Source organism: Manis javanica, chromosome 3 (assembly GCF_040802235.1).
Source record: "Manis javanica isolate MJ-LG chromosome 3, MJ_LKY, whole genome shotgun sequence".
Classification (NCBI taxonomy): Eukaryota; Metazoa; Chordata; class Mammalia; order Pholidota; family Manidae; genus Manis; species Manis javanica.
The window spans coordinates 79207447-79226244 of NC_133158.1; the positions used below are offsets into that span (position 1 = coordinate 79207447).

General features: G+C 36.8%; 2 protein-coding genes across 9 annotated transcripts in view; one reads left to right on the top strand and one right to left on the bottom strand.

The window, feature by feature from the left end:
- CMSS1 (cms1 ribosomal small subunit homolog) overlaps positions 1-18798 on the bottom strand; it is a 382078-nt gene that overhangs the window by 258780 nt on the left and 104500 nt on the right. The gene's annotated exons all lie outside the window — the stretch shown is intronic.
- Positions 1-18798, top strand: part of FILIP1L (filamin A interacting protein 1 like) — a 304769-nt gene that overhangs the window by 190728 nt on the left and 95243 nt on the right. For all 4 annotated transcript variants that reach the window (XM_036998633.2, XM_073231768.1, XM_036998635.2 and 1 more), the window contains one exon: positions 1760-1938. In XM_036998633.2, coding sequence (XP_036854528.2) covers positions 1760-1938 — 179 coding nt within the window. The remainder of the gene's footprint in view (positions 1-1759; positions 1939-18798) is intronic.

Sequence of the window (18798 nt, forward strand, 5' to 3'; positions counted from 1 at the left end):
CAGAAGATGATGCTGTCACTGATGACAGGCTGGCAGGGGGTGAGCCTGAAGGAAGGGAGACCAGTTAAAAGGTCAGGTGATAAATGAAGGGAAATAATTCTTTCCAAACACAATGTAAAACAACAGTGGGTTAAATAGGCCTTCTATTTTCTCTCTTTGGGTTGAACAAAGTTTAATATCCATGTCCATACAATTATAAGAAGCTATCTAAAAAAAGACCTTTTCCCTGCACTGAAGAGCTTTCTCTTAGTCATTTATCTACAATTTACTAATCAATTTTACTAATTAAATTAGTTATTATTCATTTATTGATTCTAGGTGAGATCCTGTGAAAAGTTAAATTGAATGTTTTTCATAAGTCAACTGACAGCCTTGCTAAATTAAGGCTGATCCTATATCGAATTACAAAAGCAGTAAATTTGAATTTCCCTTACTGTGCACTCTAATGTTTGGGCCACTATGAGTTTTCAAAGTGTTATTATACCTTGACACACAGGACAATTAACACTACAATCTCACTCTCAGAAGATAGCCATAATTTAACAGTGACTCTGCCAGCAGATAATACAACTTTGCAATTTCAGCTTCCACAAAAGTACTGGTTACATTTATCAAAAATCATTAACACCTGTATGGCACAATGAAGTATTTGTGAGTGTGTGTTAAAACACCATTTATAAACTCATACTACAAAACTAGAGACCCAGCCTACTCCTCTAGAGGTCTAAGCGATTAAAGTTGGATTCTGTATGTTGGGGTACTTTTATTTTATTCTTTTTCAAAAATGACTTGTCCATTTTGTGCTTTGAATTTCTTGTCAAGTATGTGCTTTTTAAGGATGTATGATTTAAACTGTATTCAGATCCACAGTCACAAATTTTCTATCTTTTACAATAAAAGCAAAGGGCAAAATCACTATAATCAGTTACAGCACATAGTACTTAAATAATCTAGAAAGCCACATGTTTTGAAAACCATGTTGTTAACTGAATCTTAATTTATCATTGATCAAAGATTCTGAGCCACTTTTGTTTTAATCAATCTCTATCCCTCTTTTTGTTCTTGATTCCTTGCCTGCTTATTTTGTTTTCAATCTGTAAACATACACTGGCACCTACTATAAGCAAGGCATTCTGTTAGATGCCAAGAATTTCAGAAGTAGAATTTTGGACGTTTACAGTCTAGCAGGGGAGACAAACACATAAACCAGTGTAGGGTAATCATTACATAATGGAGAGATAAGTAGGCCACAGAAACCAGAAAGGACTTGTTGCTTGCATTTGATCACATGCACAGAAGTCATTAACAAGAATTTTGAAAATATGCAAACATCTTGATTCATATTACAATGAAAAAAAGACCACAGGATCCTCAAGGCATAGCCTGGTAGGGTACTTCAGGGAAGGCTGGGCCAGAAGAGATCAGTGAGGGTAGCCACAGAATCAAACTTATGCAGGCATCCTTCGCTTTCCATCATTCGTCCAGCATGGTCTCTCTGTCAGAAAGGGATATGGTGAAATTGTTCTGACATTTACGAACTTACCAAGCATTCTCTCTGGGAAAAAAAAAAAAAAATCTTTTACAAAGATTACATTTGTGTTGCAATGCATCAAAAAATATCAACAAGAGTAACAAAAAATAAACAAGGAGATCAGAAACACATTGCTGAATTAGTAAAAACTGGACATTTCTAGAGTCAAAGACAGCAGTATTGTGAATGATTTGCAGTTAACAGACTATAAATGTACTTTCTTTGCAGCTGGACAAAGTCGTGGAAAAACATAAAGAATCTCACAGACGAATCCTGGAACAGCTTTTAATGGTAGAAAAATCTCATAGGCAAACCATACTGGAGTTAGAAGAAGAAAAGAGAAAACATAAAGAATACATGGAGAAGAGTGATGAGTTCATAAGCTTACTAGAACAGGAATGTGAAAGGTAAGGCTACTTTGGGCAAGACAATAACCCATTCTGCAAATTCTAACTCACCTCTCACTATGGGCTGGGCATTCACTGTACCAGGAACACAAGGATGAATACAAAACAGCCTCTGATCTCAAAGGTCTCATGGTTCAAAGCGAGGACAAGGATATATTTAAAGACAATATCAATACAATGGAAGAATAAATGGGTGTGATCAGGACTGTGGGAACATAAATGCCGGGCACCTGATTCTACAAAGGAGTGCCCTGTGAAAGCTGCACAGAGGAGGTGCCAGGGGTCTAGTCACTATGCAAACAAAAGTGGAATTATATACAAGGCAGGGGCAGCAATAAGTGTTGCAGCATAGAGTTAGAAAATAGCCTGGGCACTGAGGGAACTCAAGTTTTCTACATGGCCACAGTGCTATAATTGCAGGATGAAAAAAATGAAAGGCTAGCTAAAAGCAGTTGGATTTATATTGCTGGCAAGAAGGAGCAAATGACAAATTATGAGAAGAGGAATGGGTTATCAGGTATGTTTCTTAAAGAAACATTAAGGTAAAATGGAGTAAAGACAGGAGAAGCTTGAGATGGGTTCCAGTGACTGTAGGGTCAGAGAGGATAGGTGTGAACAAATAAAATCTGTGATGCAGAGTCAATGTGAATTAGTGACCAGTAAGACTGGAGAGCAGAGCAAGAAAAACAGACTTACTGAGAAGTATTCCTGAATATTTGCCAGGTACAAAGCACAGGAATGGGGCACAACTTTTTGTTGTTGCAGGATTGTGGTAGGGGAGATGATTCAAAAGGGGAAGGGCTTCTATTTTAGGCACGTTGAGTATGAGGTGCTTGGTGTATTCAATGCCCAGTGGGGAGAATGATATGTCCAAACAGACAACCCACAGTTGAACATACAGGTCTGGAGGAGGTGGGTGTGTGATGTGGATTTGCAGCTGGTGATAGCTGAAGCGGTGGATGTCGGTGTGCTGTCAAGAGAGAATTCTGAGAAGGGAACACTAGAAAACATCAATCCTTAGAGGTTTTCTGGAGGAAAAAAGGTCAAGAAAGGAATCTGAAAAAGAATGGTAAAGGGCGGGAAGAACCAAAAGACAAAGAAAGCAAAAAAAAAAAAACAAGCAAGGAAAGACCTTCAGGAAAGAGTAAGCTGCCAAAGAGCACCAGATAACACAGAAAAAATGAGAAAATGTTCTGGGATAAGGAAGACACTGGGGAACTCAATGAGCTCTTTCAGTAAGACAGCTAGGGCAGAAACCAAGCTGCAATGTTTTGAAGAATAAATAAGAAATGAGAACATAGACTCTTGACATGTGAACTAGTATTTTGAGAAGCTTGGCTGCAAAAAAGGGAAAGATTGGCTGGTAAACATTTTATAACCATATGGAGGGCAGGTTATTTTTTTTGCTCCACTTTGACCCTCCGTTCTAAATCACTTTAGAAAGTATGAGCATCCATGTAAAATGTAAAGGACAATTAACCCTCTCTACTGATACTGCAGAGAAAATAACCAAGTTCTCCAATGTCAAATTTTTACTGGATCTTCATTTCACTCTTGTTTTTACATGTGTACTTCCTTGATGAGTTACAGAGCTAATAATGCTGGATTTTAATACTCACAGAAAAATGCAGGAAAAAAATTACATGTGAGCTCCCTTTTCTAAAATACCACTAATCTCAACAGCTTTATTTTACTTATAATACATTACTTTAGCTAGGTAACCAAAGTTACATGGTAGCTAGGCTACTGGCAAACTTTCATTTCTTTTCAGTGTACTTCACAGTAGACCCTTGATTAAACAGAATCCCAGAGAATCCATGGCTTTCAAATCCAGTTTGGTTTTTCCAGATTTATCAGGAAGCTTTTCTACTCATTACATAGAGAGGGGTCTTGCTACCTTGCTCCTCATGAATTTGACTTATCTTAAGGGGAAGATTAAAGGAACACAAGAAGTCTGGCACCAAGGGAATATTTGACTGATATTACAATATGAGATTTATTATTCAATGAGACATTACATTAAATATTCTTTTGAACCTTTGTGGTCTGGCGCCAATGGCCTCATTTGGCCCCCACACACCTGCTGAACACAGACACTTCCTTTCATCTCTCATTTCTATGAGCACTTACTGACCATGGTTAGAGTGTGGCATGCCATGGAACAATGAGGTACTGGCCATCCCTGGGGGCCCACCACATACAGAGTTAGGCAAGACAATACAGATTTAGGGTGGGAATGTGGAGGGCTGTTGGCGGTAAAGTTCTAATATCCACTGTTGTTCTCTATTGTCTTTCGGAGGAAGGCTGAGGAGGACTACCCAGGAGTTAACACTGTAGTACGGGGAGGCCAGTGATGAAGAGCATTTAAACCAAGAGAGAGCAAAGAGGAACAACACTGAGAAAATGGGAATAAGGCCATGGGCTAGAGAAAAAAGGAAACAGTGGGATGAATATAAATTGTGCACTGTGGAATCAACATACTATGCATTGTTTTTCTACATTTATCCAACAGGAAGAATTTAAAAGATCATGGTTTTTAGCTTTATAGGACACAAGGTTTAATGAACGTGAACATCCATTACCTTACCAAAAAAATAGGAAAAAGCTACTGGAGTGTTATTCCCTGTTTACCCATTCCGGAAGATTTGAGAATATTCACCTATTTCTGTTTGCCAGGGAACAGCTTTCAGATGGAATTCTTTGGGTGCGAGAATGTTAAGCCTATTCTCAACTCACATTAGGTACAGAGGTAATTCTTCCCCCACTCCACTCGTACAACATCACAGTTCCTGTATGTTGGCATTGTTGGTGCCCTGGCCCTCTTTGTACCCCTGCCTCCTGCAGGGAGACTGTGGGCCTTCTGAGGCATAACTGACTTCCACCTGCTTTCAGGCCATGCGCTTCAAAGCATTAAACAAATAACACCTAACAGAATAGGAGGTGGGGGAAACTCTAATAAATTTCTGGTAAATATACACAGAGGAGGTGCTTATACCAGAGTGAAATACCATTCACATGTGTCATTGTAAGATGACAAATGACAAAACACACACCTTGGCTGAGTCCTAACTTTAGTGAGAGTAATTCCTCTCAAGCACACAGCCACCCCTCACAAAAACAAGATTAACTTGTCCTTAGGATTCAAAGAACAATGTTTACTTCCTTCCTCAAACAAAGTGATGTAAGCCACTCCCAAATCAGTGACCCTCAGTACAGAGAAACAAAGAAAGATATCATAATCCCCATAAAAAGGGGTTGGGTGAGAGTAGCTTTAAAGGACTATCTGATTGAAACTCTGAAAAAACACTGTGGAAGTTTAACGCTCGTATTTTAACTATTGGATAATATCTACTTGGAAATACAATAAAAATTAAGAAATGTATGATGAAGATAGTTAATGAGACCTTAGAGGGTGTAAAAATGGATTTCAAATTAAGGCTTAGTTTTTGTGTTTTCTTTGAAGAATTCTTTTTATGTGGAAAACCCTAAAAGACTGATGTCACACATTGAGTTTAGGCCAAAATGTTTGCCAAGTGATGTCCTTGTCGTAATCAGTAAACAACTGGCTCTCCCACTTTGGGAGGGAGGGAGCAGGGATCAGCAGGTTAACACAGTTTCCTCTGCTGTAATCTATGCCGTTTAGTCTGTTCATAAGGTAATATTGTATCTCATTTCATGACAACTTTCTGTTCACTGACCAGCTCCAATATGTGGATGTGTGTGTCACTGATGACCTGAATTATGTACTTGGCTGAATTACAAGTGGAGTCTATGTGAAAGGTTTTATACAAAAGCAATGCCAGTAATTTTTGGCCTTTCTGGATGGCTTCACAGGAAAGCCAAAACAAAAATCACTTTTAGAGCAGTTTTGCAAAATTTTCCCATAAGTCAAATTCCAATTTTGTCTGTACTTTCAAAAAAGCTTGCATAATTTTTTTCCTTTTTCAGTTTCAATGGGGAAAAAGGCTGTGAAGAAAAAGAAAAGTTTTTCTTGAAACCATACATTTTTTTTTGAGAGTACAAAAACAAACCATGTATACTAATCATCTATATTACTGCCTTTCTGCCCTTGAAATACCCACTAAAATGAGAAACAAAATTGTTATGGCAACTGTGCATAAAAATGTGACTCCAAGAATGGATTTTTTTAAAGCCTTAAATTACTTTTCATAATATCTTGGCCAAGTAGATCAGCACTGATATTCTGATTTTTATAAAGCAGGAGTTCAAATGGTAGCTTCTTAAGAGCCACAGGGGGAGGAAGGAGTCACAGGTGGAATTAATCTCTAGTTCCTGCCTGGCCCAGGCGTGACAGATGCAACAGTGGCTAAGGGAGCATAGGGGTTGCCGGAGGAGTTGTAGGGACCCAGCTACAAAGGCTGTTGCACTGGCCACACCTTGGCCTAGTCCTCTGGTGATTAGGTTTTAATAAAGAACAAACACTTCTACCTCTCCCTTGGACTGAAGCAACTTCATAAAGAAATATTTCCATCATCAATCCTTCTCTACTATGATAGTCTTACTTTCCAGATTGACATCTGGAAAGGTGACTGAAACCCTAGAGCCACATTTGACCTTCCTGTTAACTGACTGCACAGGACTACTTTCAAAGGCTTCTCTAGAAGCATCAACTCTTCTTTCTAGAGACTTTGAGTATTCCTTTGAAATATACATAAATGAATGAGTATATTAGTTTACCTAGTTTTTTAGTTAGCCTGACTGACTAGTTAGTGAACTAGTTAGTACTGCTTGCCATTCATTCATTCATTCATTCACTCAAAAAAATCCAATTAATTAAATGCCTGCTAATTAAATGCCAGGTTCTGTACTAGATACTATGTGGAGGAGATAGGTATGGTCTCTACTTATATAAAACCCCAACTGATTTGCATATCTCTAAAAGAGAGACACCACTGTGAATTTCAGGACTTGATATTGATGTTTCCAAAGCACTCTGAAAGCATTATGGTTAGGAAAAAGGCATCTTTATGGTAAAATAACAAAATAACATGAAATGCTCATGAAAACAGAAAATGAGAAATCAATAAACACATGAAACTAGGGTACTTTACAAAATAATTCAATGTCTTGCAACTATCCTATGAGGATTTTCTGTTTCTTTGGTCTTAAATCTCAACTTTTAAGAATATTCCATGAAGCCTAACACAGTGGGTATAATGTTCTAGAAAATCAACTAAGTCTCCTTAAAATCATACTTGGAAAGCCAGCCGTTTTAAATTTCATGTGCACTATACTATTGTTGTAGAATACATTATACTCAAATGCAATCATTTCCTTTCAGTTTTTTGGCAAGGAGTTCTACGTATTACATATTCTCAAGACTATGTCTTACAAGTAGTGAAACTGGTGCCAGATCTCCATTTGACCTTTGTCATGGGTATTCAGTTCTTTGTCAGAACAAAACAAAGACCTACCACAAACACATATTTTGGCATTGTAATTCTATAGAGTATCACAATGTGATCAGCCTAGTGTTCCTACAACCCAGACCTAACACAGAATCTGGGCAGGGATGCAGAGAGACTAATTACCTCACAAGGGTACCAAAAACTATTTCGGTCTATACATGACTTATCTTTCAGGAGATGTCACAAAACCATATCCTTGTAACTGCACAATTCAGCAATTTCCATACAACACCATTTAATTATACAGGACAAAATTTGGATACAGGGATGATGCTATTTGATCTATTTTCTTTCCCAAATAGCTGAGTTGAATTTTACAAATAATTTTGGGTGTGCATTTGGAAGTATAATGATAAGTTGATTTATTGCTCACAGAAGAATACTACAAACATTAAAAAACAGTCTTAAAGAGAAACATAACAAACATAGTGAAGGATGAACTGGGAACTTGGAGATCTGAGACTTTGGTCTGCTGACCAGAACTGCAGTTAGTGTATAACTTTGGGCCAATTGCATTACTCTGATATTGTGTATAAAGCAAATGGAATAGGTTATATGATTTCTATGTCTCTTTCAGGTCCAAAAACCTGTGATTATGTGATTGTTATGAACAAGTACTTTTTATTTCAAGCCTATGCTTCTAACCCACACTATCCAAAGAGGTCAGTGAGAATGACAGGAACTCTACCACCAACTTCAAATCCAAGTGTATATTTTCATTCTTAAAGGATATCTAGGTACACCCTACTGCTTCTCAAATGTCATATTCAGAACTGAACTTATTAATATCATCTTTGCAAACTCAGGTCAATTTACAACCGTTCTATTCCTGTGCCACCATTCACTGATGGATCAATCTATCAATGAATCAATCCAACACTACAAAAAATTACAGAGCTCTCTGAATCTCAAATTTAAACCAAAAAAGACCCTGCAATTTATACCAACTCTCTGATTTTTGAACTGAGAAAAGCAAGGCCCATGTCTCAAGCTAAGACATCTCAAAATCTTGCTGCAACATAGTAATAGAGCCAGACCAGAAACTAGCTCTCCTGATAACATATTCAGTGCTGTTCTCCCTAGAATCATTACTAGACATTCCAGCATTATGCTTGGTGTTGTGGGAGGTCCATAGAAATTTAAGACATAATTATAATACAGCTGAAAAGATAAGACTCTGATAAAATAATGTGTAGATGATTCAGAGAGGATTCAAGTGTTAATTCTGTGGTCCTGATAATACTGTTGCAACATTATGGAAAGTAAAGAAGAAAGGATACAAGGACTATGATTATCTAACAGTCAGCACAGCCCTAAGAGAATGCAGGACATACAATAAGCACTGGATAAATACACCTAACTGGCTCAGAGCTATTAGTGTAACAGCCCTGTAACAGTTCCTATAAACAGGAAGCCATGGACTGAATGTGGAAAGGCAGCCTCAAGCTTCTGTTCCATGTGACTATAAAATATAAAGAGGAAGAAGAATCATTAAGCTCTATCAAAATGGAAATTTTTGTCTCACAAATGGAAATCTAGATGGAACATTAGATTTAAACTGCATCCTGAATCTGCAACTTTCAGGTAAACTTTCATGGCAAGTGTATTATTTCATTATGAGAAGAAGCAGCCAAACAGCTTTGGCCAGCCATGAGGATGCAGATGTATGGCACAAATGATGATTAAATGAGGACTAAATATCATTATAGAGAAAGTGCTTCCCTTGTTAGGGTGTAGGGTATTGAGATTAAAAGCACGACTCTGGAGTTAGAACAAGAGTGTGAACAATGGCCTCATCCTCTCACCTGGTCCCACCAGCAACTGACCTTGAACAAAGCACTTAAATCTCTTTAAGTCTCAATTTCACCATCAGTTAAAAAAAAATGATATGGATCTCATAGGCTCTTTCCTGTGATTTCAAATTTATATAATGCATAGAAAATGCTCAGTATGGTGTTTGACACATGGGATACAGTGAGCATACTATCTACCTTCAAAGTTGTTTTTCTTCAAAGCAGTCTATTTACATACTCCGTGCTATACCACTGGGCATTTTGGGGTTGTCACAAAAACATATAATTAGACCATGTGCTGGGTGCTCAAGATGAATGATAAGGGTTTGCAAGGGGCATACCTTTCAGATTGGGGGAGACAGACACAAAAACCAGTACAATGTCCTTCCTGTGAGAGGTATGATGACAACACAAAATACAGAGGAGGCACAAATGAGGGATAATTCTCTTGACCTGGTTGTATTTTATTTCCTTCAGAGCATGGGTATTACCAATGTCCTAATGACCTAGCACTGTAAAACTGAGCTGGGCAGGATAAGGCTCAATGAACTTTTTTTTAAACCATGGAGACTTATTTCCCTCTTTTGGAAAACATTCTCTTTAGTAAACATAAATGTTAATGCAATGGTATTATAAAGCACAGTCTACCACATATGCAAAATCAAGACTTACACAATGTGACAGTTCTTAAGTGCACCAAAAGACTCCACTGCTCCTTTGGCCTGTCACTATCACAAGATCCCCACACTAGTCCTATCTTCTCGCCAAAAGTGATTCTGAAAAATCAAGTGTTCTCAAACTGTAAGGTAAGTGGGCCTACTTTTTATTTGTGTTGTTCAACAGTTCCTTCTGCAGAGCTGAGAGCACAGAGAAATACAATAAATATTTGTTGAATAAGCGACTGAAATGTAGGAAAAGTTGTTACATTTTAATCTATTTTCTATTAATACCTTATCATAAATTAGCTTATGGATTAGGTCTCTTCACTTAGCCTCACTTTGGATAACAGCATATGAAGTCAGTCAGTTTTGACAGGGGAAGCACAGTAAGCTTGGAAGCTTTGGGATCATCCACACAGAGAAAGCAGATAGAAAGTGTGCATCCTTTATCAAGGCATCAGAGGAAAGAATGATCTTAAAAAGGGATTTTAAAATTCAAACATCAGAAACATTAACTAACAAAAGGTAAAGAGAACTCAATTCACACTTTGCCTACCTTGTGATTAGTAAAGGAGATACCACTGTTGCTGTTGTACCTTCTCTAACATGCATTAATTTGTGATTTTTGTATCCTATTTTTTTCAATAACAAAAGGATCATGAACATTTTCCTAAATCACCAACTACTCTTCTACATCATAATTTTTAAGTATATGAATACTAAATCATACAGATATAATTTACTTAACAAATTCCCTATAGTGGGCATTTAAGTTTCTTCTACTTTTTCACTTTTATAAAGAACACTATGATGAATAGCCTCACACTCCAATTAATTTTTATGCTTTCCTAATTGTTGTCTTGGAATAAATTCTTAGATGTGGAATTGCTGGGTCAAAAGTTATGAACCTGTTAAGGATTTTGAAAACTGTAGCTAAATTGTGCTCTATAAAGAGAACAGTTATACTATTACCAGAAATGAAGAAGAATACCCATTTCTTACTTTATAATTTTGCCTGGGACTAATCTAGAATCTGACCTCATTTTAAACATGGTATGGCACGTTAAAGTATTAAAGTGAATGTTACGAACATGAATCTGACTTTCCCACTGACTTGGACTTTGATTTTAGAGATGTGATACTTCTGAAGAAAAAACTCTAACATATCATAAAAAATATACTTAAACATAACAGCTTCTTAAAAGAGTATTTTGCTGTTGTCAATATAATTTCAGTAAATTTCCCCTTCCCCATCAAAGTCAGGTTCTTATGTTCAGCATCACTGTTCTTAAAAAACACTGCTTCTGTTGCTCCTTCTAGAAAAGGTCGGTAACCTCCTCCCTCTGTACAATTCCACACCAAGCCTTTGAGTCCAAATCTAGGATCCTGGCCTACCTTTCCCACCACATGTTCGATTTGGCAATAGTTCACAGCTCTTACAGTACTGGCTTTGCATGGTCCTGACAAGTGTGATTTGTTTAACATTGTGGAATCCATAGTTCAACTCCGTTTCAAATTCCCCCTCTAATAATTTAGTTGGTTTGGAGTGTGTGAGATTTCCATACCAATTTCTTCTGTTTAATTTCTACTTGCCAACTCTCATTTCCTCCCTATTTACTATGCACATATATTGATGCCCATAGTATTTTCCCATTTATTTCCTTAAATTTCCCAGTAACAGCATGAAATATCTGAGATGCCTGGTGAACAGGTAATTTATATTTTCAGAAGATGTTTCAGAAGAAACATATTAGCAGGATTTATGGAGTACATATTTCCTTAAAATTGCTAATTTCTAATTCACAGTTTTGTCACTTTATATCATGTATTTTCTGTTCTGAGTAAATATGACATTCAAGGAATTTCATGCCCTAATAAGCACTGCACTATATATGAGTAAAGCAAAAATGTGGAAAAAAAAGAATCACATGTGGCTGTCACAACACTGTTTAGTAAACATTTCTTTCAAAGATATCAGAGAGATCTCAAAATTGAGTATCTACCAGTAGTGCCAATAGTGAGGCCCAAATACAAGTGGCAATCATAAAGAAAGAACATTTCCCTTTGGGGCAAATCTGTCATTTCCTTTGTGTCAAATCACTACTACTCTAAACAGATTTGTTGATTAATCAAAACTCCAGCTAATTATCTGCTGAAGAACTCTCCAGCTGTCCTAGAGCCATACTTTCAGACATGATAGTATTAAGCCATTAGGATAGCATTGAGATGAAATGAATGGTCTTTTTTATGTGTTTATTTGTGGAGATACAGATGGGAAACTCCCAGAGCTTCATGCAGAAGAATTCAGTGGCTTATTTGCATCATTCTTTTGAGGGCTAAGATTTTTATCAATAAACAAAGTAAGAGGCACAGAATAACAAAAATGTTGGAAGGGGAAAAAAAATCACTACTTTCCTCTGTGCTGAATACTAAGTGAGGCATGCCTCAATAAATATCAGAGCACAGCAAATCAGATAAAACTTTATCCTGCAAAACCTTTGGATGGTAGGAATTGAGTTCTAGACTCAAAGAGTTTAATCTTGAAACATGCCTCCCTTTCTCCTCTAAATAGGCCTATATATTTTCAGATTGATTTTATTTTGTTTGCTAAAGAAACATGTGGGGCAGTTACTTAATTCCCACTTCTGGTTCCAGAAAGAAACCTCAGGAATCCAGAGATTTGTGGTTTCTAAATGAACTTTTCTTGTACCATGGCTGAGCCCTTAAAACCCATCAAATAATGCAAAGGACCCAAAGAAAGTCGTTTCTTTCTTTGGACTTCAGATATACCATACAAGGATGGGAGATGCGAGGGTGTGGAGTAGGGGGAGTGTAAAAAAAAAAAAAAAGTACAAACATAAACAATCCAGATGAACCCACATTCCAAAATGTTTCAGAAAAAGTGTTCAGATTCTGCTTTTAGTAAATGATGGTAGCCAATTCAAATTTTCTCACCAATGCTATATTCATTAATAATTATTTTAATTGAAAATATATCTGAAATATAAAAGGGTATTGAGATGGGAGGGGCTCAACCTCAAATGTTTTCAGGGGCCCGCATGGTAAGGTAAATGATAGGAGCAGGCTGGATGTATACAATAGGGAATGGTGGATACCTTGAAAAACTGCAAAGCTGAAGCCCATCTAGTCAGCTATCTGAATAATTACTTCAGTATCACCAACAAATAAGAAATAGGCCCCATGACACAAGTGATCCAGAAACAGAGACAGCAGACTTGAGGAATCTAGCTTTGGAGAACAGGTTATGTGTGGTGAGCAAAGAGGACAAACGTCCTTTGGAAACTTGTAAAAGAAGATGTGTACTGAATCAGAAGATAACCACTGGACACCTGTACCAGAAAGGGGAGAAGGACAAGCCTGTTTATCATGGTTTCTGGGTCTTCCTTCTCTTCTCCACTCATGTGTCAACTGTGGGAGAGCAGGGACATCTTGTTTATCTCTGTATCTCTAGCCTCTTGCAGAGAGTGCCCAACAGACATTTATAGAATAAATAGATGTAATTCTCTCTCCAAACATAGTCACTAACATGAGCACTATAATTAATAGCAGCAGCTACAGGACTTCAAAGGAGCTGTTGGTTTTAGTGGAGACCCCTCCCCAAAGGTCCCTTGCTCTTTGGTGGCAAAAATAGAAATGTGTTATTCTTCATTTGTACTTCTGGATGTTTTTATACTGACCCATAGATATGAACTTCCACTTTTTCTATATTATTGAATGAATGTAGAAACATTACATTTCTTCACATTCAAATATATATATTTTTATTATATATACATAAATACATATATGTGTATATATACACATACACAAAACAAAGCAAACAATGACTACACAGGAGTGCAGCTAGCAAAATCAATAATGTGAGAATTCTAAATAACCACCTGGATTCACTAACAAATAATGTGCAGAGGGAAAATACAGAGGGGAAAATTTTTAAGTTAAAAGAAATTTAGATATTTCTATAAAGTGCAGTGCATATAAGGGAAATTTGAATACTGGGATATTTAACGATATGAAGGATTTATTCCTTATGTTGAGGTGATATGTATTTTAAAAAAGATCTTTATCTTTGAAAGATATAGTCTGAAAATATTCAAAAATGGAATGACAAGATGCTTGGGATTTGCTTCAAAATAATACTGTGCAGGAACACTGTGTAGAGGAGAAAAAATAATTTTCCCCTCTACCTCTCTAAGTTCTTATCTGAAACCCCCTGGTTAAGAGGAGAGAAACAAACAGAAGTTTATTAACTTGCATACCTCACCTGTATTTGGGAGATACCCAGAGAAAATGAGTAACTCTATTAGATGACCTATGCTAGCACCTTAAATACCATCTTCAATTAAAGACAAAAGAAAGAAGGGGAAGGAGGGCAGCCAGTTACTGGGAAGTTACTAGGAAAAGCAAGGGGAAAGTGTGTTACGCAGACTTAACTTGCTGCCTTCTCTGCTGATAAGATTCTTTGTGATTTAGGCATCCTTCTCTTCTTGCTACTGGGAGGGAGACACCCTTTCAAATAAAGATTTCCTTCATAAGTGTAAATTTCCTTTATAAAAGGGCAACTCTACTCTTGTTTTTAGAGCTTCTTCTGCATCTGCTGTTTGTCAAAATAATCAGCTCATTATTATTGAGCCTTATTAAGTTAAAAGAAATTTAGGCATTTCTATAAAGTGCAGTGAATATCAGGGAAATGATCCTATGTCAGAGGCATATTTTGGGATAGTGTATTCTGCTGTCCTTCTGTAGGGTTGCAGAGAAAAGACAAGATTGGCCAAGGGTTCATAATTTACTGAAGCTGTAAGAGGGACACATGGGGGTTTATTATTTTACTTATATAAGTGTTCTAAATAATAAACAAAAAAGTGAATAAATAATAGCACATGGAATAGAAAGTTTAAATGAAAGGAAAAGTGTAAAATGAAGATTAAAGCTTTCTTCTCACTTCACACACTTCCTACTCCCCAAAAGTAACCCATAGTTAATAGTCTCCCATGTATTTCTCTTCTTTTAAATTGGAATTAAGTGGATATGCAATATTATATTGGTTTCAGATGTACAACATGGTGATTCATTAAATATATACATTACTAAGTGCTAACCATGGTAAGTGTAGTTACCCCCCGCTACCATACCAAGATATTATAACATTATTTGTTATATTTCTCTATGCTGTATTTCCACTCCTTTGACTAATTTCTGTGTATATTTCTAAAAAACTGTTGTAAGCAGGTATCAGCAATTCATGAAGGAGATCATACTATACTCTTTCTGACCTTTTTTTTTAAGTGGTTGCATGTTATTTCATTTTATAGATGCAATTAATTTAGCTAGGCCCCATATATGGGCTTTAGATTGCATTCTTTTTTGCTATTAAACATTGTACAGTGAATTGACTCTCAATGATTTCAGATGCCTCTTAATTAGAATTTTCATTCAGAAACAGGTTAATCACTGGTAATTATGTTTTCTGAATAATGAGGAACTAAAATTCACAAGAAAAGAAACATTATACAGGATCCTGAAGACATCACAGAAGACTAGTGGAGAGAGGAGGGCAGGAGCAGGGAGGCAGAACTGGGGTGACACTTCCAGAGTCAGGTCCACAGGTCCCACCCATTTGCTGGTTAGCACCTTTCCCAGAGGTCTTCAGATCTCTGAGCAGGAGAGGGCTGTAAATGCAACAGAAGCAGGGATTTGATCCAAGAGTAACAACCCTGCAGTTCAAAAAAAATTTGTACTTATCTGCAGCAGTTGCATGATGAAGTGAGCAAAATGTCCTCCAAAGAATCAAAGGTAGAAGAATTCTAAAAGGAAAGCCACAGACTTTTTCTTTCTGCTTTTCCAAATATAAGGGATGCTGGTTATTTGGACTGGGCATTGCCACTGAAGTGAACAGGATGTGATTCATGAACTCCAAATTGTCCCTATATATTTTCTGGAGAATCAGAAATAAAGAAAAGTAAGAGGTAAAACTATTGTGGACCCGTGTGTCATTGCCATCTACAGCTACTTTCTTCTTTCAGACAAAATGATTATAGGTGATAATTTTTTTCTTTTCTAAACTACTCTGTTTTAGAATAAGACTACAAACATTAACAGATAATAGTTTTAACATACACATACAGCTTAGAGGCAAAATAATGTTTATCTTCAAAATACAAAAATAAGATGATATTTACTTATAAAATAGCACATAAAATTATCATAAAACCTTAGATGTAGGCACAGATAAAACAGCTCATTTAATATCCTACAAAATGAAATAAAGCCATTGCTTCCCCTTTTAGGAAACATGAACAATCTCAGAACATTTCTTTTACTTTGAAGTTAAACTAATACAATGGTAATACTAGCAATAATAATTAGGTCCTAAGAAATTGACTAAAAAGCTAGTAGAACTCTAACAATGAACTTGAAGAAAGAGAAATCAGGAAAACAATTCCATTCATAATTGCATCAAAAAGAATAAAACACCTAGGAATAAACCTAAACAAGGAAGTGAAAGACTATACCCTGAAAACTATAAGACACTCATGAAAGAAATTAAGGAAGACACCAATAAATGGAAATACATCACATACTCATGGATAGGAAGATTTAATATTCTCAAAATGGCCATCCTGCCTAAAGCCATTACAGATTCAATGCAATCTCTAACAAAATACCAACAGCATTCTGCAACAAACTAGAACAAATCATTGTAAAATTCATATGAAACCAAAGAAGCCCCTGAACGGCCAAAGCAATCCTGATAAGAAAGAATAAAGCAGGGGGAATTATGCTTCCCAACTTCAGGCTCTACTACAAAGCCACAGTAATCAAGACAATTTGGTACTGGCACAAGAACAGACCCATAGACCAATGGAACAGAATAGAGAGTCCAGATATTAATTAAGCATAGACGGTCAATTCATATATAATAAAGGAGCCATGGATATACAGTGGGGAAATGGCAGCTCTTCAACAGCTGGTGTTGGCAAAACTGGACAGCTACATGCAAGAGAATGAAACTAGATTACTGTCTAACTCCATACACAAAGTAAACTCGAAATGGATCAAAGACCTGAATGTAAGTCATGAAACCATAAAACTCTTAGATGAAAACATAGGCAAAAATCTCCTGAATACAAACATAAGCAACTTTTTCCTGAATGCATCTCCCCAGGCAAGGGAAGCAAAAGCAAAAATGTACAAGTGGGACTATATCAAACTGAAAAGCTTCTGTACAGCAAAGGGTACCATTAGTAGAACAAAAAGCCATCCTACAGTATGGGAGAACATATTCATAAATGACATATCCAATAAGGGGTTGACATCCAAAATGTATAAAGAGCTCATGTGCCTCAACAACCAAGAAGCAAATAATCCGTTTAAAAAATGGGCAGAGGATCTGAACAGATACTTCTCCAAAGAAGAAATTCAGATGGTCAACAGGCACATGAAAAGATGCTCCACATAGCTAATCATCAGGGAAATGCAAATTAAAACCACAATGAGATATCACCTCACACCAGTTAGGATGGCCACCATCCAAAAGACAAATGAAAACAAATGCTGGTGAGGATGCAGAGAAAGGGGAACCCTCCTACACTGCTGGTGGGAATGTAAATTAGTTCAACCATTGTGGAAAGCAATATGGAGGTTCCTCAAAAGACTAAAAATAGAAATATCATTTGACCCAGAAATTCCACTCCTAGGAATTTACCCTAAGAATGCAGGAGCCCAGATTCAAAAAGACATATGCACCTCTGTTTATTCCAGCACTACTTACAATAGCCAAGAAATGAAAGCAGGCTAAGTGTCCATCAGTAGATGAATGGATAAAGAAGATGTGGTACATATACACAGTGGAATATTATTCAACCGTAAGAAGAAAACAAATCCTACCATCTGTAACAACATGGATGGAGCTAGAGGGTATTATGCTCAGTGAAATAAGCCAGGCACAGAAAGACAAGTACCAGATGATTTCACTCATCTGTGGAGTTTAACAACAAAGCAAAAACTGGAAGAACAAAACAGCAGCAGACTAACAAAACCCAAGAATGGACTAACAGTTACCAAAGGAAAAGGGACTGGGGAGGGTGGCGGGGAAGAGAAGGATAAGAGGATTGAGGGGCAATATGACTAGCACACATAAAGTAGTGGGGGGGAATATGGGGAAAGCATTACAGCACAGAGAAGACAAGTAGTGGCTCTACAGCATCTTACTATGCTGATGGACAGTGACTGTAGTGGGGTATGTGGTGAGGACTTGATAATCGGGGGAATCTAGTAACCACAATGTTGCTCATGTGATTGTACATTAATGATAGCATAATAAAAAAAAAAGCTACTAGAACTAATAAGTGAGCTCTGCAAGTCAGCAAAGTTGCATGATATAAGATCAATATACAACTATGTTTTTATATGGTAGCAATGAGCAAACCACAAATGAGATTAAGAAAATAATTCCATTTGTGATGGTATCAAAAAGAAAACATCTAGAAATAAATTGAACAAAAGAAGCATAAGACTTATACTCTGAAAATGACAAAACAATGTTGACAGAAATTAAAGACCTAATAAATAGCAAGACATCCCATGTTCATGGATCAAAAGATTTAATATTGTTAAGATGGGGATACTCCCCAAATTTACCTAGAGATTCAACAAAATCCCTATCAAAATCTCAGATGATTTCTTTGCAGAAATTAATATGCTGGTCCAATTCATATGGAAATTCAAGGGCCCAGGATAGACACAACAGTTTTGAAAAAGAACTTTTTGGATTGCTATTTCCCAATTTCAAAACTTTCTACAGCTATAGTAATCAAGACAGTGTGGTACTGGCAAAGGATACATAAATAGATTGACAGAATAGAATGAAGAGTCTGGAAATAAACTTATGTTGATGGTCAACTGGTTGTCAGCAAGTGTGCCAAGACAATTCTTATGGGAAGGAACGGTCTTTTCAAT